Genomic DNA, 21,722 nt, shown 5'->3' with positions numbered 1-21,722 from the left:
TATAAGAAAAAATATAAGATTAAAAAGAAAAAATATTCTTAAATGTAAGAAAAATTCTCATGCAGGGATGAGCTACTCAGCAGTCATTAACATTACAAAGGGATGAAGTCTCCAAAGGTCTAAGTAATCTGAAAAGTTAAGTCACCCACCACAGTCCACAAAGACATGGCTTGAAAGTAGGCAGGATTAATGGTCTTGCTTCCTGGCAAAATGAACTCATGCTTGTATATATGTGAATAATTTTACAGAATACAGGAACAGCTATAATAAAGCCTGACAATTACTTCAGTCAACTGTTTACTCCAAATAAGCTAGGGTTTTTATCTTGAGAGACTGTCACTGAAACTAAGACTCCTTTCTCTGTCTAAGGTACACAAGGAACTCCAAAACTGGAACCACAGAAAATATGATAGATATTGATGAATACAAATGATTTACTGCACTTTGGTAGTTAAAGCATCTGTCCATCCAATGTGTGGGTTACAGCCAAACTGTGGGGTCTGGGTGTACTCTCTTGCTCATGTGTCTGTGCATGTCCATGCTGCACCCTTGCTCCACTTGGGTCAGACTGTGTGACCCAAGTGCAAATCTTTCATTCCTCTGTATCCAAGTTTTATGGGGAGTGAGCCAAGCCTTGGGCCAGAAGGAGCCTATAATGTGCTCCAGCCAATTATTTCATACTGTTCATGAGACCCTGGCAAGAGCTGTATGTGCTTTCTTAGAAGGAGGACCATGTGGGTTCAGATGATCTCAAGAAGAAAGGAATAAAACACAGGACTCCCACAGCTGGCTAATGATCTCTCCACGGGAGCTGCTGCCAGTGGCTGCTTGGTGCACACTGAGGGCAGAATTGGATGCCTGATTTTTCTTCAATCCACAGCTAAATTTGCAGAACTGTAGAAAAGAGGAATATCCTTTCTAGCAACCTAGGAAATTACTTGAGAACTTGGCAAAGGAACAAATAGATCACTGGCATGATGACAAGTTGACATTATAAGCCTGGCAAATACAAACAAAAGAATATATATTCACACACACAAATGTTAAAGCTCCTAATGTGAAAGGCATGCTGCTATATTACCCAAATGAGGAGAAACCACCACAAACTCTTCCCCCTTCCAGGATCCATAACTCCAAACTAAGACTTGATTAATACTGTGAAAGAATTCAACAGTTAATGCAAATCTCCTCAGTGGCTGGGAAAGGGGGCATCATTACACAGAAAACCCAATAGTCCCATAAAAGACAGACTAGAGAAATCTCTGTCAGGTTATTTAACAGGATACAAAGAGACACTAAGGTCCAAACCCAGACTGGAAGACATAAAGCAGATCCTGCAGTAGATGTTGTCATTATACCAAGAATCAATAACAAATTTCATCCCAAACCTTTAGTTAGTAAGGAGAGTAAAACCAGAAAATGATGAAATGGTAAAGGTTCTTAAAAATAGACAACAGAAGGTAGAGGGATGTTGGAGCCTGCACATTGAGCAGGTATAAAAAGAGGCTCTAAAAGGACTTGGATGGGAAAACCTGAAGAAAACAACTGAGAGTTGCTGAAAGGATATGTTTTTTCATCTTCTGTCCTTTAGGCAGCAATTAACTTGTGCTCAGTGGTGTGCATAGTTAGTAGTTGTATTCTTAAACATATTCAGGATGTACAAGCTGTTGTAAAGTTCTTCATCAAGAGCAGGACTCAAACCTAATGGACAGTCTTCTCTCAACTTCACTGAATGCTGAATCAGGCTCCAAATTAAAACCCTGGTTATTTCTTTCTGTCCTGATAGTTAGGTATTAACTCCTATTAAAAAAGCATAAATTCTACTGCAAATTACAGATACATCTTTTCAAAATCAGTTGTTGAGGTGTAGCACTCAAAGCAAGCCAGTGAAATCAGTATTCCTCTGGGAGCGGATAATGGTGAAGAGTTCACACTTTTCAAACATTTACAAAGTCAGAGCCTGTTTATGCACAACATAGTCAGCAGGGTCTGTAAAAACCACTGCCCTCAAATGTCCTGGGTTCTGCTCTAAATGGAAGTCTGTTCTGTGACTCTGGGTATCTTCTGAGATTTTTTTTTTAATAAACGCACACGGTGAATTTATATGTGATCCACAGTGAACCACAACAAATCTCCACTGATTTGCATCACTGAAGGATGTGGCAATTATATGATGTTTGACGACTATGTGTTTCATCTCACCTCAGCCCCAGGAATACTGAAAAGAGCAGGAGAGGCTGCCTGTCAAAATAATTAACACAGCCTTGATTAACAGAACATGGAAACAATCCCCTTCTTGGATGGTTCTGGGAGTAATGTTAGCAAAAGCTGAGTTTCTAGCCAATTCTTAGTGATCAAGTCCCCTACACTTACCACAACATTTCTAGGTTAACTTTCCTAAGTAAGAGTACTGTTAGGAGTAGCTTGTATTTGCTATGCATTTAAATAGTGTTCATCTGTAATGCATAGGAGTTCATCAGCTTGTTGTGAGGAAATCACAGCAAGTATAAATAAACTATGGAACTATGCACGTATAGATAGCCAGAGAGATATGCAGCAATAAACAAGATCTGTTTTAAAATATTCCTTCCCAGTCTCATTAAATTTCTGAACATTTCTCAAGATAGAAGTTAACAAATAGCATCTCCAAGTGGAGACCCTCATCACCCTATTGCACTTTTTCAGAGATGACAAAAACACTGTAAGAAATGGTAATCAAATACAATTAAAAACTCTAAACCTAGCTGAACAATTGCTAAACTAACCAGAGAGATTATATTCTTTTGAGGATTGTCAGTGGTACTTGCTGAGCTCTGATCTGGTTGAAATCTATTATAACAGAGTATTTCATGCAAATCATATACATCAGAAATTTCTTTTGCTTAGTACATGCCAATGAACATTGCCACACAGAATCTGTAAACTATTTTGGGTAAGAGAACAGATATAAACATTGAAATTCTTGTTAGTTGGTCTATCAGTAATGCTTTGGTTGACAGGGCACCTTGCTTTGAAGCCATGCAGTGGCATTGTTAAATACGCCAGTCTCATTAAAAATAGTTAAAATAGGAATGAATTCAGTGGCTGAGGTCACTCAAGTACTCTGGCAGAGTCATTATTGAATTTCTACTAGCGTGATTACAAAGAGTGCATGCTCAGTCCATTAATTTGCAGCATGGAAACCAAAAATCAATGGGGTGCTACTTAAAACTCTTTTTGTAATAATTACCATCATGTATGCAGGTATACACATGGAAGGGGAGCATGTAAGCTGTTGTTCACAGCCTTGAACAGGAAAGAGATTATCTAGTTTTCTGGGCTGTATGTCAGAGAGAAGGAAAGCGAGAAGAGTAAAAATTCAGTCTAAACTTGGAGTGAAATTCAGACTGCAAAAGAAATTTTGCCATTTGCTTCAATGAAGCTAAGGTTTCTTCCCTGGAAATTTAACTGGAACTCAAATTCCTGGCAAGCAATTAGGAATTCAGCATTGATCTATCCAAAAAACTCTCTACAACAAGCATCTTGGTTTTCTTTAATAAACTTACTTCCCCATGAAATTACTAGCATGTTGGTAAAGTAATAACAGGAAAGTTGTAGGAGTTTTTTGTGGATAATAGTGGGACACACTGGTATACATTGTTTCAGCAGACCTACACTGATTTATACCAGTCATTGACACTCTTCATTCTCATCCTTTGAAGTAGTAAGGACACATCACAGATTTTTTCAGGAAAAAGTACTGAATTTCCTTGCTTAAGCAAAAAGTGCATTCAAAAAACACTGGCAACTTTGGTATAATATTGCTACTCCCATTTCATTTTTCATTCTTAATTTTGAAAGTGTTACAAAATAATATGCTTACAGATCTTAATTGTTCAATATCATATACTGAAAGAAACAGAATGCCAGGGGTCTTATTTAGCCAGGATTTGATGGACCATAACCATTTTTTCTGAAGAACTCACAGACATCTACTACCTTTCAAAAGAGCAGCCCACCTCTACCTTGTTCAACTGCCAGGAAATATACAGTATCCTCCAAACACTTCCTATGTCCCCTCCGACCCACCAATTTTTGTAACAAAAACCAACTCAAACCAGATGATTTGTACAAGCACTTGACACAGCAAGACAAACTCTACACTGATTTACACTTAAGGGACTGTGGCTGCGCAGCTCAAAAAAAAAAAGTTGCCTTTTAAAATGTCAGTATTTGCTGATATTCACCATGAAGTGATAGTGAAGAAAAATAAGATCTTCCTTCATTTCCAGAAAGTGAAATACCAGCGGTCTCCCTGCAGCCTGAATTCTAGATAAATTATGACTTGCAAATGATGACTTACAGAAGCTAATAGAGTTAACTACTCTTCTTGTGTCAGTTATGTGTGGAAAACTGCAATGATCTCTGATACAAGCTACTTTTATAGACCCCAGGAGTTGCTTTGTCTGTAATAGGCAAAGATTTTTACTTTCTAAGTTTGTAAAAAAGCATGTATTATCTCTACCCACTATGTAAAATGTGCAGGGGGAATTGAATGGAATCCATCATAACAGAACTCGAGAAGTTCTTGGTTTTGCCGAGTTGTGTTACGTCCAGCTTGAATTACATAAACCGTTGTGTTTGCTAACAACTGCTCATATGCTGTAAAGTGTTTGCAGAACAATAATGATGCTAGTTCATTCAGCCTGAAGCACTGGTAAAGTGGCCTATTAGTAGTTATGCAACAAATTAGTATTATCCCCATATCAGCCTGCAAAAGTTTCAAACATGCTTCACACCAGGAAATGGATCCGTTCAACTGTTTTCAGGCAGAGACATAGAATTAACCAGATAAAGGACGTGATTATTTATTATTACTATTATTAAGAGTAGGAGCCTTGTCATAGGCTAGAAGCCTTGTCATAGGCTAGGACCCTGCTGCATACAGTATAAATAAGCAACATGCTGCCTGCTTCAGCAAGCCTACTAGTATAGACAGCAGATGGATAGAGACAGACAAGAGTACATGGAAATACTGAAAAAATCACTAGGGAGTTGTAGGATGAGAGCTGTATTTGTTAGCCGCCCAGCTATTGCAAACATTTTTCTACGAAGATAACTGAAGAAGAGCAAGGTTTTCTAAGCCTGAGATGTGAGTGTCTCAAAGAAGCAAACACACCTGGACTGATGCACTAATACCACCTGTCAGATCAGGTCTTCAAATTGTTCAAGTTCAGGACCTCATGCTGGTTTGGCATTCAAACCAATATATTTGTAATCACAGAACTGGATAGTACAAATGAGTTTAAACAAACACCTTATGATCGTGTAAGGCATGACCCTGGTTTAAATTACAAAAGTGAGAATCAGTAGATTAATTTCATTCAACTCAGTGGTGCTAATGAGACAACAGTTAGGTCTGCCAGATGTTTAGAAGACTGAACTTGCTCTATAAACCCTGTATCAACCATATAAGTGATTTTAAGTGATAATTTTAATGTGCTTATAAAATTAGGTTTTTTATTACAACTATCTCCAACTGGAGGATATGCAATGGATGTAATAGAAGAGGCTAATGAAATGCATTTAAACTAATTTTGAATTTTAAAAAGAGAGAAAAAAAATGCAGTGTGTAAAAACCACCTGAGTTCTGTCTTTCTATTATTTAGGCCTGGAGGGAAGTACAACAACAGAAGACAGATGATGTGGTCTCTGAACGAAGAAGGTAGCAGGAGTAGTGTTTAACCGTCCCTCACTGCAGGTATACAAGTAACATCAATTCTTTAATTATATACACGGGTCATCTGGGAATAGAACTTAATGATCTGAACCAAAATGACAGCCAGGAGTGGTGAATGGAGGGAGAGCTCTGTTATGAGTGGGGGGCAGGAGCCCACAGCACCAGCAACATGCCATAAAATCCTCCAAGTTAGCAGCTACCATGATCTGCTGGTTTTCTTACCAACCTTGCTTAACTTGTAAGACTTACAATACAGACTTAGCATCTATATAATAATTTTCCACCTGTTTCATAAAGCAGTCACCATTATTATATAACAAAGGAAAGAAACAAAGAGATTTTTATCTGTACTTTAAATAGGCAATAACACATCAAACTAAAGTAACTTTGAGTGGAAAAGTAAATCTCAGTAAGCCAGTGCAGAAACAAATGGTTCACCTGTCCAATATATTGTGCTTTATCTAAGGAAATGTAAAGGTCTCGGATAAACGGTGGTACTTTACCACTGTCAGCTGGTTAGTTGCTACTGACCTGACAGAGGCATGAGATCAGAAAAATGTTTAAAATCATCTAATCCTCTTTTATGAGATTGTAGCCTATTTCCAGAGGTCTCTCCTCACCAGTTTTAGGTGCCTTGAGTTCAGAGGAGTTTTGTTATTACGAAATTCCTCAGGCAGCAATGGTACAGAGGGCTTACATGTATAAGAAACATATTTCAATTTGCCCTGCCGAATACTAACAAAGATCTTACTCACTTTATTCTTGAAAGGTTTGGCTTTTGGTGCTTTTTCCTAAATTTTCTTCATTCTTTATTGCCTGATTTATTTCCTCTGCTGTGGAAGTTAGAGGAAAGCAGAGTTGCTTGGCAGCATGATGTGGTATTGCTGAACTCAGCTGTTTATGGCTTTCAGCAGATGTTTCTGCTTCAAAGACAGTGTGAGAAAAAATACACATGCACAAATTCCTCCCACCCAGTTCTGCATCTTTTGTCTCTTATCTTCCACAGTCTCAAAATCACAAGGAAGGCTACATTACAATAGCTGCTAAAACATCCATACCATGCCAACTGTCACAGTTAAATAAGAGCTGACCTCACCCCAAATTAGAACTCATTATTTAAAGTGCAAAGAGAAAAAATTAACAGAAGTGTCGGTCCATGAATGTGCTACATCAGAAGGAGATTTTCATGGATGATGTCGCTATGAATTACAGCTTATTAAAATGGAAAGTGATAGGGATTGCTGTGTAGAAGAGGCAAGAACCCAGCAGCTTTCAGTAGACGATGCAAGTGGGACAGCCAGCTTTTCCTACTGCATGTTCCAGGAGCTCTGCAAAACACATGCTCAGACATAAGTAAAAGGCTGAAAAGTAGACTGTATGTTTTCTAGTCACTCTCTGAGAAATGATTACTTTGTCAGATATCAAAAAATAATCTCACCCCGGACATCAGGAATTACAGTAATTATTGAACCTGTCTATCAATTTGGAATGGATGTAAAGCTGTTGTCCCATTATTCCATGACTGCACATCCTATTCTATTTAATATGTGTGGGGCTCTGCTCTATTTACATAATAATGAAATAAAACAATATAACCAACCTGACTGGAAAGCAGGGAAGGCACTGACGGCAGCTTTCTCAGCAAGGCTGGGTTACTGCATGCACTGGCTAAGCCTCCAGCATTTGGTTTTGATAAGCATGTAAAAAGCTTTTCCAAACTATAAAGAGTTGCTGAGCAAACAAATTTGATGCTTTCATTTGGGCAAGAAATATGTGAAGAATGACCTTTCTCTTGGTGCTTCAACCCTTCTGCTTCCCAGCAGACCCAGGAACTCCAAAGTAGACAAAAAAAAAAAAGATTATTGCAACTGGGCTGGAACTTCTGTAGGGATCATGGATAGATCTCATTTCACGTATTTTTTTATCTCATTTCTATTAATTAATTTCTTTTCTTGGAGAGAAAACTCATGGGAATGCCTTACTCCTTGGCTAATACTATGTTAAGTTATCTGTAAAGACTAATGTAGTATTTTTTGAATGGTCAGGACCAAGTCTAACACTGGTTCTGTTGAAATCCAACATGAAAATTCATTTCAATAGTGCCTAACAACAGGCTTTCAAAAATCTCATCTTAGATTATAACATCTTGCTTTGAATTTCCAACAGAAGAGAGAATGTTGTGACATACCTGATAAGAAAGAAAATACTTTCATTTAGTATCTTCCACAACACTTGTGCAGACCCTGTTGGTTTTCTGACTCAGCCCATATCTGTTAGAAAGCAGGTATTTATGCTGATGACAAATTAAACACAAATTTCTACTGAAACAATTGACTGATAATAGCGTTGTTGGATTTTGGTACGGCCAACACTCCAGTTATGGATCAGGGCTGGTAGGTGCTAGATGAAAACTAGACAGACTTATGTTGTTGCCATGACAATTGCTATAGTTATCTCAAATCTGATCTTTCTGAACTTGCATTACTGCAAGTATTGAAAAGAAAGGGTCCTTCAGGCTCAGTGAGAGTCCTTGTCTATGAGGGCTCCTGTGGAATTTGTTTTTCCTTAATGCAAGCGAGGGCTGCCCATTAAGTCGAAACCACTCAGAATTCGTAAGGTTTAACAAGTTGCCCTGCTCCCACAAGTACTCAGTAAGACAGCAAGGTGTAAGGAACAAACATTCCCTCTCAAGACAGTTTGTGCAGACACTTGCTTAGACACTGCAGCACACAGAGAGAGCAAGGCAACAGCAACGGAGCACCCGCCTCCTTCCTGCAGGCAGCCTACTCCTGAAAGAGACACGAGAGACATTCTTCATCCTTCCTCCCTCCCCAGCTCGGGGCTTTGATAAACACTCCTGACATTCAAAGCAGCAAAAGAGAAGCCATATGAAAGGCTCCTTTGGGAAGCAACCTTCTAACCCTAGTCTTCTGTGCCCTAGAAAAGATATTGTTACAAGGCACAGCTGGCTGATCCTCCACCATATGTGCAGATGTCCAGTTTGTCTTTGGCACCTACACTGTATGCTGGGAGACATCTGTGCCCTAATTTAACCTGAAGCAGGCATCCTAACATAAATAGAAATCTTAAAATGCAAAGACAGCAGGCAGAGATAAATTATTTGGGAAATCAGATGAGAAAGGGTGGAGGGAAAGTATCTTTAAGGCAGTAGGTAAAGGCTTAGCTATATTATTTCTTATAGTGTTATTGACAGCTATACGCATACATTCCCACGTGTCATTTTAAGCAGACAGATGCACATCACAAGAATGACTCACCTTGGAAGCTCTGAGGGCTGCACTGGTAATTTGCCAGCAGCCTAAAACACTGTACCTAATTTGCACCAAAATATGCATGATGCTTAAAACAAAATACTCAGGAGGCCATAATGCTTGTTCATATGTGACTTTCTCATAAATGAATGGAAATTGTTTCTCTTTCAGGGTTAATAGTAAAAGAAATCCACTGCTGATGTCCTCCTCCTGAAGTATTTCTACAGTTTGTACAAATCAGTTTCTACAGACACAGATGTGACCTCCTAAAGATGTATACAACTTCCCAAGCATCTACTATTACAGCACCGGCATGTGCCATCTCAGGTCTCATCCAGCCGTAATTATCAGTCAGAAGGATAAACAACTGTAATGAAAAAATCCTGACCTATGAGCACCAAACCTCTGAGTCCTTGTGAAAACCATGTCCTCTGCTCAGACTGCAAGGTTTTGAGGTCAGCAGGCACCACTGCCACTCTGCTGAGCTCTGCAAACCACTCTGACCCAAAACTGTGCCAGGGGAAGATGACCCAGATTCTAAAAGAATTAATAACATCTACCCTGGTCGTAATGTGTGAATACTCTTCTCAGTGTCTATATATTGGGCACAGACTGACTGTCTTCAGGTATAACCAGACACACACCACACAGCTTACAGTTTTTCAAGTTTGAGGCATTTTGTACATGTACACTTTACTTTTATTTTTCAATTGCAAGAGAATTCACTTTACTGACATCCCTTGGCAGCATATGGTGCTGCCAGACAGAGGAGGGACCTGCACAGAATTGTAACAGCTTTGTTGCTTTTCTCCATGCCCTGATGATATGAAACACAACCCGATAACATCATTAGCTGTTTCCATGTGACTGCAATGATACCCAGACAGTGTTTAAAAAAAACCAACAAACCAACCCCCAAAAATGTGTGCGCGTGTGGCGAGGGGGAATAAGTGATTATGACACAGTCTGAAACATAAACATAACATCTGGAAGCACTCTTCCCGAGTCTGCCTCTTTATCAGACAGATGGCTAGAGAGCTGTAAGCCCACAGGCCTCTCAAAAGGTTCAAGGCCAAGAGGATAAAGTGCTACATCACAGCAGTTTTCCATTATGTCAGTTTTTCTAAATGTCTCTTCGTTCTCCCACACTCAGTTTCTCTACCCGGTTGACAGAAATCAAAAACACTGGGTGACTCCATTCCTCCACAAACAAAGTACAACATCCACGGGCAGAAACGTCAGCCCAAGAACAGACTGAAGGCAGCTTGTTCCAGCCCACTTCCAGGTTTGGAGGAGCAAGAGGAGTTAGGCCTAGATTAGCCCCAATTGCTGCTTCTTAGTTCTAGACACCACAGTTACAGGATGCTCTGGCTTTGGCAGAGAAGCCAGCTTAAGAAATTCTCCTAACCCTCCTTGCTCTTACCCTTAACCCATCTTTCTCATCCCCACAGCTGACAGCATACCAGCTGGTGGAGGTATGCTATTAAAAAAACAAACAAAAAAAAAAAAACAAAAAAGACAATTAAAATTACTTCGGTCAAAAATAACCTTTGCTCTGTCTTGGAACAGTTCTTGCACCCTGTGGTGGCAATCCAGAATAAACTACACAGCCAATACAAGCCTTTTCCCTGAAGCTGTTCTCAGGGTAGATGTGCGACACCATAAATCAACCACACAAGCCTTAGGCTGGAACCAAACAGAGGCAATACTAAGATATGGAAACAGTTATAATAGCAACCAAAAATATCTCTTCATCTACCCTGGGGACACATTTAAAACCTACCAGCTTTCCTCCAGAAACAAGAAACAAGGGAAAACAAGTGACCAAGCAGTAGTCATACTTGTTTTGACTAATCAACACTGTTGTTATCCTCATCAATAGCTACTTGAATCTCAGCACAAATTGCATTATAAGGCACACAAACATTGTTGATTTCAAGCTGTTTTCAGTTACTTGCTATAGTGGTAAAGTCTTTCTGAATAAATCTAAGTTAAGAAGCTACGGCTCTTGGCTTTAGCAGCACAAATTCAAAGAGAACAACTATTACTTAAAAAAGTAAAAAAGCGTGGCCCACTTAAAATGTAATGGTAAACAATTATTGATGTGATGTATCTAAAATATGTCCCTTGGTTTTTATTATATAATGTGAAAGGTATATTAGCTGCTAAGTGGTGTTGCATTAAGATATAAACTGCTTGTTTCAAAGTGCTTACAATGTAATTATATCCACATACTAACGATAGTAGAAATATGCAAGAAAAGAAAGACAACATGGCAATGAAAACGAGTAGTTTTACTGAGTATGGGCATTTGTTTCCCTCAATATGAAGGGGCAAGAGTGCAGTGGTTCTCCATGGTGCGTCAGGGAGATTTCCAAGTAAGTGAGAGCACATAAAGGCCAGAATTTCCTGTTCATGTGCTTAACAACTCAACACATCACTCTCCCCATTATGACCTGAATGAATCCTGGATGCAGTTTAATCTAGCTACCACAAAATGGTTTGTAGGAGGCAGCACTCCAATGCACTGAGAATCTATTACGAATTTAAGTAATACTCTGACTTCACAACCGACTGGGGACATGTGACAATACAAGGGGAGAGCCAAATTACTTCTGTTGGTTGCAACAGAGGAATAAGGCACAACTGTGGAAGACCCTTCATTCTCCTTTCCTGCTAGCTAATTCTCTGAGCTGTGCTAGAAACAGCTGGTCATGTAAAGAAAAATAACATACTATCATCTTCTTGACAAGCTGTGTGAATGTTCATAAAGCATTCAAGAACTACGAACTTGCATTTACTTGCTTTTCAGAAGCTCTTTTGCAAAGACAATGGAAAACACCTCTCTCTGCTTAAATTAACCAACATATTTATGAGTTGGCTGAGTTTGCTGCAAAAGAAGATTAGCCTGTGTTGATGCTGGAACTCCAGAACAGTACCTCACATCTACGTTGACCTTGCTACAGAACTGCACATCACCCAAACAAACTACACTGTTAAACTAGCCTGAAGAAGCTGGTGGCAGCACAGAAAGATCCCATTAGGGACTTGCAATTCTCAACCAAATTAAATTAGCTTAATAGAATATTTTTGCTCTGTGCAGAGGGCTCCAAGTGCCACTTAAAAACTCAGTAACTGTAATGCCCACTACACTGTATGCTTTCCCACTGGGATCTCAGCACACATGAGCCCAGGTTTCCTTGTCCAGCTCTTGTATGAAAACATTTAATTCAAACCTAGGTTCGTCATGCTTTCAGAAGACAGCAACTATTTACATATACAAATGAAAGAGGCATTAATTAAAACATTGACTTTTATTTGCATAATTAGTGCTAAAAATATTTTTATGGGTTAATTAGACTTTATGCAAATTGGATTGAGAAGATTTAATTTGGGGTTTGATAACCTGACTATTATAGTTCTGCAGTTGCTAATACACTCAGTTACATGCTGTTCTAAAGCCATGTCCTCCCTTTCAAACTGTTTTGGTTTTTACTTCTGGCAAGCTCAAATGATATATTTTTCCTTTCCCTTTACCCTCCCTGAGGTGGGTTGACTGTGGCTGGACGCCAGGTGCCCACCAAAGCTGCTCTATCACTCCCCTCCTCAGCTGGACAGGGGAGAGAAAATATAACAAAAGGCTTGTGGGTCGAGATAAGGATGGGGAGAGATCATTTACTAATTACTGTCAGGCAGAACAGACTTGACTTGGGGAAAAATAAATTTATTACCAATCAAATCAGAGTAGGATAATAAGAAATAAAACCTACATCTTAAAACACCTTCCCCCCACCCCTCCCTTCTTCCTGGGCTTAACCTCACTCCCGAATTCTCTACTCCTCCCCCGAGCGGCACAGGGGGACAGGGAATGGGGATTGGGGTCAGTTCATCACACTGTCTCTGCCACTCCTTCCTTCTCAGGGAAGGACTCCTCACTCTTCCCCTGCTCCACCGTGGGGTCCCTCCCATGGGAGACAGTCCTCCATGAACTGCTCCAGCGTGGGTCCCTCCCATGGGCTGCAGTCCTTCAGGCACAGACTGCTCCAGCATGGGTCCCCTGCAGGGTCACAAGTCCTGCCAGCAAACCTGCTCCAGCCTGGGCTCCTCTTCTCCACAGGGCCACAGGTCATGCCAGGAGCCTCCTCCAGTGCAGGCTTCTCATGGGGTCACAGCCTCCTTCAGGCATCCCCCTGCTCCGGCGTGGGGTCCTCCCCGGGCTGCAGGTGGAGATCTGCTCCACCGTGGACCTCCCTGGGCTGCAGGGGGACAGCCTGCCTCACCATGGTCTTCCCCACGGGCTGCACAGGAATCTCTGTCCAGCGCCTGGAGCACCTCCTCCCCCTCCTTCTTCACTGACCTTGGGGTCTCTGCAGGCTGTTCCTCTCACATATACTCACTCCTCTCTTCTTCAGCTGTGGTTTCTGTGGTGCAGGGGTTTTTTCCCCCCTTCCTAAATATGTTATCCCAGAGGCACTACCACCATCACTGATGGGCTCGGCCTTGGCCAGCGGCAGGTCCATCTTGGAGACGGCTGGCGTTGGCTCTATCTGACACAGGGGAAGCTTCCAGCAGCTTCTCACAGAAGCCACCCCTATAACCACCCCCACCCCCCACCACCAAAACCTTGCCATGCAAACACAATACTTTCCCCCACAAACTCTCCACTGAAAATCTCACTAACTGCAATGATATCAAGTGTAAATACACTGAATCAGTGAGTTCCTCACAACAAGAGAAATTTCTGCACTTTACAGAAGTCTAATATTTCCCAGGCACTCTGAATGGGCACAGAATACAAATGTTAAAATCTGCTCAGGTTTTCTGTGCCTGAAGATAGTACAAACCAACCGCATAGGAAAGTAATAACCAACCCAGCATCCACCAAAGATTTTACGATACTCTTCAATGAGCCCAGGTTTGAGGCTAATAATAAGCGCAGAGCTAGGGAAGCATTGCTCAGATCTGTACAATGGAAATCCTCTGTGTGGACTACATGTACAGCGGTGTTCTGAGAGTTTGTTAAGATGATACCCAGCAAGAGCAAAATAATTTCCACTGAAAGCAGCAACATATGACTTTACTATGTGCCGCGGAAGACAATCATACTTACTGAAAAAGCACTGCTTTTATGTCTGTGGAACAACTAGACCGAGTCTCGGTAAAAACACATTAAACAGGAAAGCAGGCACTGGCAGGCCAGTTCATACCAGTGCTCCCTGGGGTGCACTGCCTCTGACAGTTACCAGTGTATGGCTTAGCAAGGGAATCTCCAGTTCTGGAAGAAGAAACTCTTTGCAAAAAGGGATTCTTCTGTATTACATACAAGACACTAAATACTGAAAGGTTTGAATTATCCTGTACCAATGCTTGAAAGTTACAGTGGTTCACTGTGGAAGAATTCATTTCTTGCTTGATGAACCAGCCACAGAGGCTGTGATATGTTCAGAGAAACAAGGTCAAAACTATCAAGCCAAAAAATTATGTTCAGTAGAAACCTGTAAAATTAAGGATATTCATATTCATGCCAAAACGACACTCCCCACCCCCACCCCTGCGTAGGCCTATTCTATTCATTTTTTAATTTAAACTGATGAATTTTATTACCTGGAAACTAAGATGCTCTGTTATAGATCAGCAGATGGTACCATAGTTAACATAAGTGTCTCCAGATTTCCAGGCTACAGGTTTAATAGCTATGAGTAGTGGTAATATGAGCCCTAAGTCTTTCAACCAATGAGTGGTATCATGGATATAAATGAGTTTAATGTGCCGAGAATATGAGGCTTCATACCTGTTCCTTGAACTTGGTGCTATCCTCTGACAAATAACTGTTGTGGTCGAATGCTTTCCACCATTCCCCACCTCTTGTTTCACATCCCACTGCCGAGGGTCACTTGTCTTTGCATTGAGAATGTTTACACCTTTCTTCACCTTTGCCCTGTTGGAAACAGCAATTGTAAAAAGTTTACAAGAGAGTAATTCAGGACTTTTACCTTCCAAATGTAGCTCAGGCATGGAGATCTCAACATACCAGCTTTAAGCTAAGTATTAGCTATGTTTCTAACCCATCAGTAAACAAGAGAGTGGTATCACAAATGCAGATCTAAGGCAACGTACCACTTTTTTTGGACAGAACCAGCTAACTGTGTGCCTTTATATGTTCTGCCAACAGCAGGCTGGAGTTATGATTAAGACCGAACCTATAGGAAAACCTGCATTCAAGGTTATTTTCTCTATTCTGGCAATAATTTCTCCCAAAGAGAAATTTGTCCCAACACAGAAGACTCAGGAAGGTTCTGTTCATATGTATCACGACAAACTTGTGCTTCATCACTGCACAGAGGAATACTTCACTGAAGTTTTTTAAATAACCCATTTTTATTCCATATGATATTCTTCTACGTTATCAGTGGGCAGGTTGTTGCTCTTCTGCTTGACAATTCCTTCTTTGTCACAGATTCCCAAGGAAATTTCTGTTTGAAATCTCCAGCCTGGAGAGAACGCAGCTGTTGGTTAAGACAAGACTTTGTAACTCAGAGATGTTCTTACAGGATGCAAATTTCTGCCACTGTTAGTTGTTACATCCTGTGGAAAAGTTAACTGTATTTATCTAGTGATGCTAATAACATCAGCAATAACTGTATGGAGGTTTAATTAAAGAGGACTTGCTTAATTAAGGAGCATTTGTATAAAGAACTCCCAGCAAACATACTATTTGGGTGCGGAATGTTCAGTTGCTGACCTTCAGTCCTATTACAAAGCATCAGGAATGAGAAAAAGAGATACTTATACAGCCTTTCTCTTCAAAAGACACTGAGGGACCAACTTCCACCAGCCCACCGAACTCACACAAGATGATGAATATGTGGGAAGCAGGATGCCAGTTAGAAGTACCAGGCTCTGTGAGTAGCTTGGCCTCAGCTTTGGATGGAGAAGGCAAAGGGCTGCTTAACTTCACCCTACCAGAGTACGTTCGTCATGGCCTCTACTCAGCAGGAACTGGCTTCACCACAGCAAAGAGGCTAAAGCACGGTGAAAAATCGTATTTTTCTAAAACACTTATGTAACACAAAAGGTTAGTTATTGAGCAGAAATCACCATCTAAAAAGATGTCAATATCTTCTTGACATTTATGAGGACTCAGCACCTAAGTAAGTTCCTTGGAAAAACTGGTCTTTTGCATCTTTAGACACTAAAACACTTTCAAAATGTAGTCATGAATGATTGAGAGTACTTGTCTTCTCATTGCAGTTTTTCAACAGTGAGACAAAACACAATTAAAGGCATCAAAAAAGAAAACTTCTTTTTCTCAGTATAAAAGCATAAGTGCTTAATTCTCTCATTTGTAACATGAAACACTATGGAGCTTCACAGATTACTGTCTTGCTCTAGTAAAACTAGCACAAAACTGATGCATCTCTAATGCCTTCAGTTGAATTACACAGAGATGAAAACAGAAAAAGTAAAAGGAGAATCAAATCTGTTACTGAAGGTTCATTAAGGCTTTAAGTCCCATTAAGTTCTCCAGTATATTACGGTTCAAATAAATGAACAATAAATAAACATTTAATTAACAAGAAAACAGTACCACCAATCTTGAAATCTGTATAAATCCACCAGTGTGGTTTTGGTAGTATCTATTTTAGGAGATGTTCGGATGTGTTTTAGGATACTGTTATTTAGCAACTGGAGAGAAGTAAAAACTGATCATTTAGATACTTTGTTCAGCTGTTCCTGAAGATGGGCTCTGAAATGGCATAACGTCAGTCAAAATGAGGTTCCTCATGTTTGGATTTTCAACATAATTACAACTTTGTCAGCAGCTGCAAATTGCTCTTTCCACCATATAGCTTGACATAGCCAATACCTGGGCTCCTGTTAATTAGGTCGGACATTTTGTATGGCCTAGGTTAGTGGTAAAATACACTGCCAGAGGATGAAAGACCGTGGCTACAATACCATTTTGTTAATTAACTACAGTATGGGGCATTAAGTTGAGTGGTTTTCACATATGCCATTATATAAAGCCCATTAAAGAAAAAAAATTCCATCCCAGGGTAAAGTAGGTTATGTTTGGTGAGAAAAATCAATGTTGTGATTGCACTTAGCACTGGAATTAGGGTACAAACACCCAGAAGATTGAACTTCCTAAATAAATATGCAGAAGCACAATTTGCAACTCTCCCTCTAAAAAGGGCATTGAGTTTTATATAACAAGGTCAATGGATGAATCAGAATAAAGTCAGACAGTACTGAGGCCCATACATTTTTAAATGCAGTCCATACGCATATGCTACAAATGTTTTCACTTAATTTTTTATTTACTTGGTGTTTGAGTGCTAGCAAGGAAAAGTCTATTTAATTCTTTACCAAAGATTCGTTGACCTTGTTGTATGCTTGTGATTAAATATCAATTTTTTAAATCAATAGTGCCAACTTTGTACATAAAAATTTGTAAGTTATACTACCTCAATAAACCCTGAGACTGAGGACCTGAAGGCCAAATTACTTGACGGTCTCCTGTATTTACCCACCTAATCTATGCAGTATATATACATTTACCATGTTTACTTAAGGGAGGGAGGTACAGTGACAATAAATGGAGATGACAAACAGCTGAAGTACTCCAGATTTCTTTAGTGCATAGTTCCCCACTCCAACTGGAAAATTCTCCCCTTTGCCACATCTGCTTATTCACAAGTAGATGGCTGTCCTCATACAGAGGCTTTTCTGCACAGCTCTACAACCTGCAAGTATCCACCAGCCATAACTTATCAGCTTGGACTTCCACCCAAAGTGGAGTCAAAATCTTCCCCTCCTATGTTATTCTAAACAATTATTGTATTTTCTGTGGGTGTCACTAAATTGCCTCTGTCACTTTGGCTATATGCTCTCAACAGTAGTAGTAACTAAACCACGGCCCCAAGTTCTGCTGCCCAATAACAAAAATCACCCTTTCCTTTTTCTGGATCTAAACACAGACCCTGCTAATCAAGTCACCTACGTATGTACAAAACCTAAGGGCAGCAGCTCATTTATTTGCATTTGATTGTCTATGTGCTGAAAGTTAAGCACAGTTTTTGATCTTCTGACAAAAGCAGACCTTGCAATGGGAAGATGAAAGAAAGACCGTCATTAAGAATGGTGCAGAATATCAGAGGTCAGCTTCAATCCCACACTGGATAGAGGACTCCATCTGAACAGGTTTTTGAAGCTTTATAAACACATGGTAGCCAGAACAGTGAAAGACTTTCTTGCTTGAACTTCTAAGGTTATTAATTCATAGCACAGGAAATGTCTGCCTCAGCTTTGTCTCAAAGTAACCGTCTCTCTTTAAATCTCTCGAATACAGATTTAAAACATTTTGCTGGCATGCAGAACAAGCAGCATCTCAAAGACATTACAGAAAAACTCTCCAGCAGCTTACCTAGAAATCATTACTTAATTTTTGTCAAGACCAAGTAAAAACATTTACTTACACAATCTCACAGCAAATACACTTATGCAAATATACAATTTCCAAGCAAATATTTCATTTCCAAATCAAAGCTTTTTAGTTGTATACAAAGATTTCCATTTAGCACCTTATCTTCCTAACATGTCAAACTTAGAAATGATGCTTCTAATTAATACATTCTGATAAACTACAGATGAAAATCTAGCTGTTCCATTTCACTGTCCTCAAATTACAAGAAATCTCAGCAGTATTTAGGCATAATACTATACAGCTGATAAAGACAGTAACTGAAAGGCATTGAATCAGCAACAGCCAGAGCTGAAGATGTGACTTACGATTTCAGGAGCTCAAATTATAGTTTCCTATTTAAATTTAGATTTTAATCTTGCAAAACTGCTATGGCCATGGAAGGGTTCTGCCACCTGCAGCAGTCCTATAGAGAGGGCAGACTGCTGAGTACTCCACACAGTTCTTCACATGCTGTATGATTTTGCTGACGTATGCTAATCCTAGAGAGCATCACCTCTCTTATTCCAGAGAAAGTCATCCTCAAAGCACAAATCCAAGCAGGGCTGCATTGCCTGGATGTGCTATGATACAGATAAGTAATATACTGGCAAAGGAAGAATCTGAAGTTACAGGTAGGCTAACACCGCACAAAGCTGATTAGGAGCCCCTGGCTGTACAGGTCCCTAACTCCCTTTAGCCTGACACTAACACCCAGCTGACTCACTGGCAAGCTAAGTTGGTAGCATTAATCAGTGGGTAATTTAGCTTCTTGGATGGCTCACTGCAAGATCAGATAAGCAGCAATATCACTACCAGGGAAGTGCAGAAGCACAAAGTGAGGCATGGAGGGGGATCAGGGCAATACCCTCAGCAGCATCAGGTACCTCTTACGTGGGGTTAGAAGTATTGTCAAACTGTAGTCCAGCAGAAAGTTTCACTGCAGCAGGGTAGACAAGGCTGCCCTGAAGAATAAAAAGCTAAATCAATACTAAATTCCTATAATCAGCGAGCTCCATAATATGTGGAATAGTTTTCCAGACACTAAACCTTCTGGTTCCTGTTAGACTGTTTGTTTCCAGAGGGTTACTTAGCTCTGCATCTTCTGTGCTCTTCATAAATGCCATGCTATTCTCCGCATGAGGTACTTTGGTCTGAGAACAGTCTGGTTTTAGATCAGTGACCACTGCTTTGTACAGACAGTCTCTTTAGCTCGCATCTGTTGTCTAAGCTGCTATGCCAGAAGACTTTTTTTATGAAGTATTCAAAATGTAAATATTAGAGACAGATGCAGGTTCAGTCCAAGCGGGGGGATCGGCTCATCTATAAGGTAGTCCCTGGGTCACATGAGCCAAGCATGGGCATGCCATACCTCACCACGCTGGGCAAGGGAGAGGACCCTCCCGCTAAATCCTCCTCATTTCCACGTGTAAATCCTCATCTGTTTGTATTTGTCAAGTTGGTGCTTCAACTTAACAAATACTGACCCCTTTTGGTCAGTCTTCTCTGGAGCCTCAATGTTTCTTGCAACTCTTCGCTAATCCTCCTCCCTTAGTTGCCCAGACCAGAAGAAGCCCTTGACATTACTGACTGTCAAGGTCACATTGTAAGAAATTATTTTACTGTATCTCCCAAAAGCCAGGGAGTCTCTCCTGGTGGCCTGTTTCTGGGCTGCATTTTACAGTAAGTCTCTAACCTTCCCAAGCTCTGCCAAAAAAATTTCAACTTCTTCCTGCCATGATTTAAGTTCACTCCTTTTCTTCTTTGTTCCCAGAGTAAATCAGGAGATTAAAGCCAGCTGCAGGAACCCATAAAACCCAGGCAGGAGACTAACCACAGCAATTAAGCAAGATTTGTTTTATTAAGTAAATCTTTTTCCTTTCATCTTTCTATGTGAAAGGAGTTGCTAGAACTCACCGCAGCTCTGAATGAACAGGACAGACATCTGCTTGGCAAAACAATATTCATTAAAAGCCTTGTTGCTGGCCTTAGTTGAGAAGCCAAAAGCCCAACAGAAGAATCTGACCTGGTTAGCCATGTTGACCTTTCAAATACGTTCCTTTAATTTGCAAAATACATGGACAGAGTAAGTGTGATTAAGCGGCTACAGCTCTGCTTAGGGAATATGGGGGATCAGGTATCTTGCACGAATCCGTATAAGCCATAGGAGCCCTGTTTGCCTCCGTCCTACTCTAGCAAGCAGATTTCCACCAGTGCTTTATGCAGCCACCACTTTGCTACAGAGGTTTTCATTTACAAGCCATATGCACAGGTAAGCAGCAAGAGAGAGCCCTGTCTCAACTGGAGAATTTAGGTACTAAATTTATTAGGTAATAAATTACTGCTAATAGTAGTATTTCAGATGTGGTTCCCATTAAGAAGGCTAGTCCAAAGGGCCATCCATACAAGAATTTTAGGTTTTTTGATTTCTAGATTTACAACATGGGCTAATCAATAGTAAAAGTGAAGATCTTGTTCCTCAGACCATCCTTTCTCCTTCAGGCATTTTCTTTCTCTTGGAAAATCCAGTAAAAGCCTTCAGGAAACAGCTTTTGTAAAGAAGGGTAAACACCCTTTAAAACGTCAAAACAGCAAATCTATAGGTATTTAGGCCTTGCTCTTCACTCCTTTTCCTTTCACTTCTTAGAATGCTGATCTATTTGAAACAACTTTGAAAAAATGCCATGTCAAAACAACAACAAAAAATTGAAATATTTTAATTGAAATCTTTTACTTTGAAAATGCAGTAATCAAATCCTTAAGAATCTCCAAACCAGAATGCTTAAGTTTCTTGAATATAGGTGTACTTCTGCAAGCAGCTGAGGCAGATTTCAGTATTTCTGAAACCTCCTCTGTCAGCTGAATTGGACTAAATTCAGCTTCCCCCAAACTGCATATTTTGGTGACCTCACTGTCCATCAAAATTATATAAATTCTTTCCATTGCCAGTGAGGAATCCTGGGATTCAAAATTTTTCAGGGGCTGTTCCTTTGTAGTGTTTCTTACGTAACTGAAATTCCCTGAGACCCTAGGAAAATCATCTGTCAATGGGAATAGGTGCTTCATATCCCTTAGGAAGCTTTGAAGAGCTCAGCTCCAAGGCATGAGGTGGATGCTGTCAGCTGTATTTTATATTTTTTTTCCCCAAAAATCCAATGTGCTTTGGGATGTTCCAGTGACAGAGTTCTTTGGTTTGGGCTGATTTCTGTGGTTAACTCTTTGTTAGCATTACCAGTCCTTTTGAGATGTCAGGTATCCCATTATTTAT

At 40.2% G+C, this 21,722-nt stretch overlaps 1 protein-coding gene across 3 annotated transcripts in view; it reads right to left on the bottom strand.

Moving 5' to 3' along the window:
- Nucleotides 1-21,722, bottom strand: part of TMEM132C (transmembrane protein 132C) — a 224,086-nt gene that overhangs the window by 82,684 nt on the left and 119,680 nt on the right. For 2 of the 3 annotated variants that reach the window (XM_069794887.1, XM_069794889.1), the window contains one exon: nucleotides 14,783-14,929. In XM_069794887.1, the coding sequence (XP_069650988.1) occupies nucleotides 14,783-14,929 (147 nt within the window). Of the gene's footprint in view, nucleotides 1-14,782; nucleotides 14,930-18,783; nucleotides 18,997-21,722 lie in introns of those variants that run through there. The other variant, XM_069794888.1, reaches the window with a different exon arrangement.

This window comes from Haliaeetus albicilla, chromosome 10, assembly GCF_947461875.1.
Source record: "Haliaeetus albicilla chromosome 10, bHalAlb1.1, whole genome shotgun sequence".
NCBI lineage: Eukaryota > Metazoa > Chordata > Aves > Accipitriformes > Accipitridae > Haliaeetus > Haliaeetus albicilla.
Note: the sequence above shows the minus strand (reverse complement) of the source record. Positions and strands in the feature narration are given on the sequence as shown.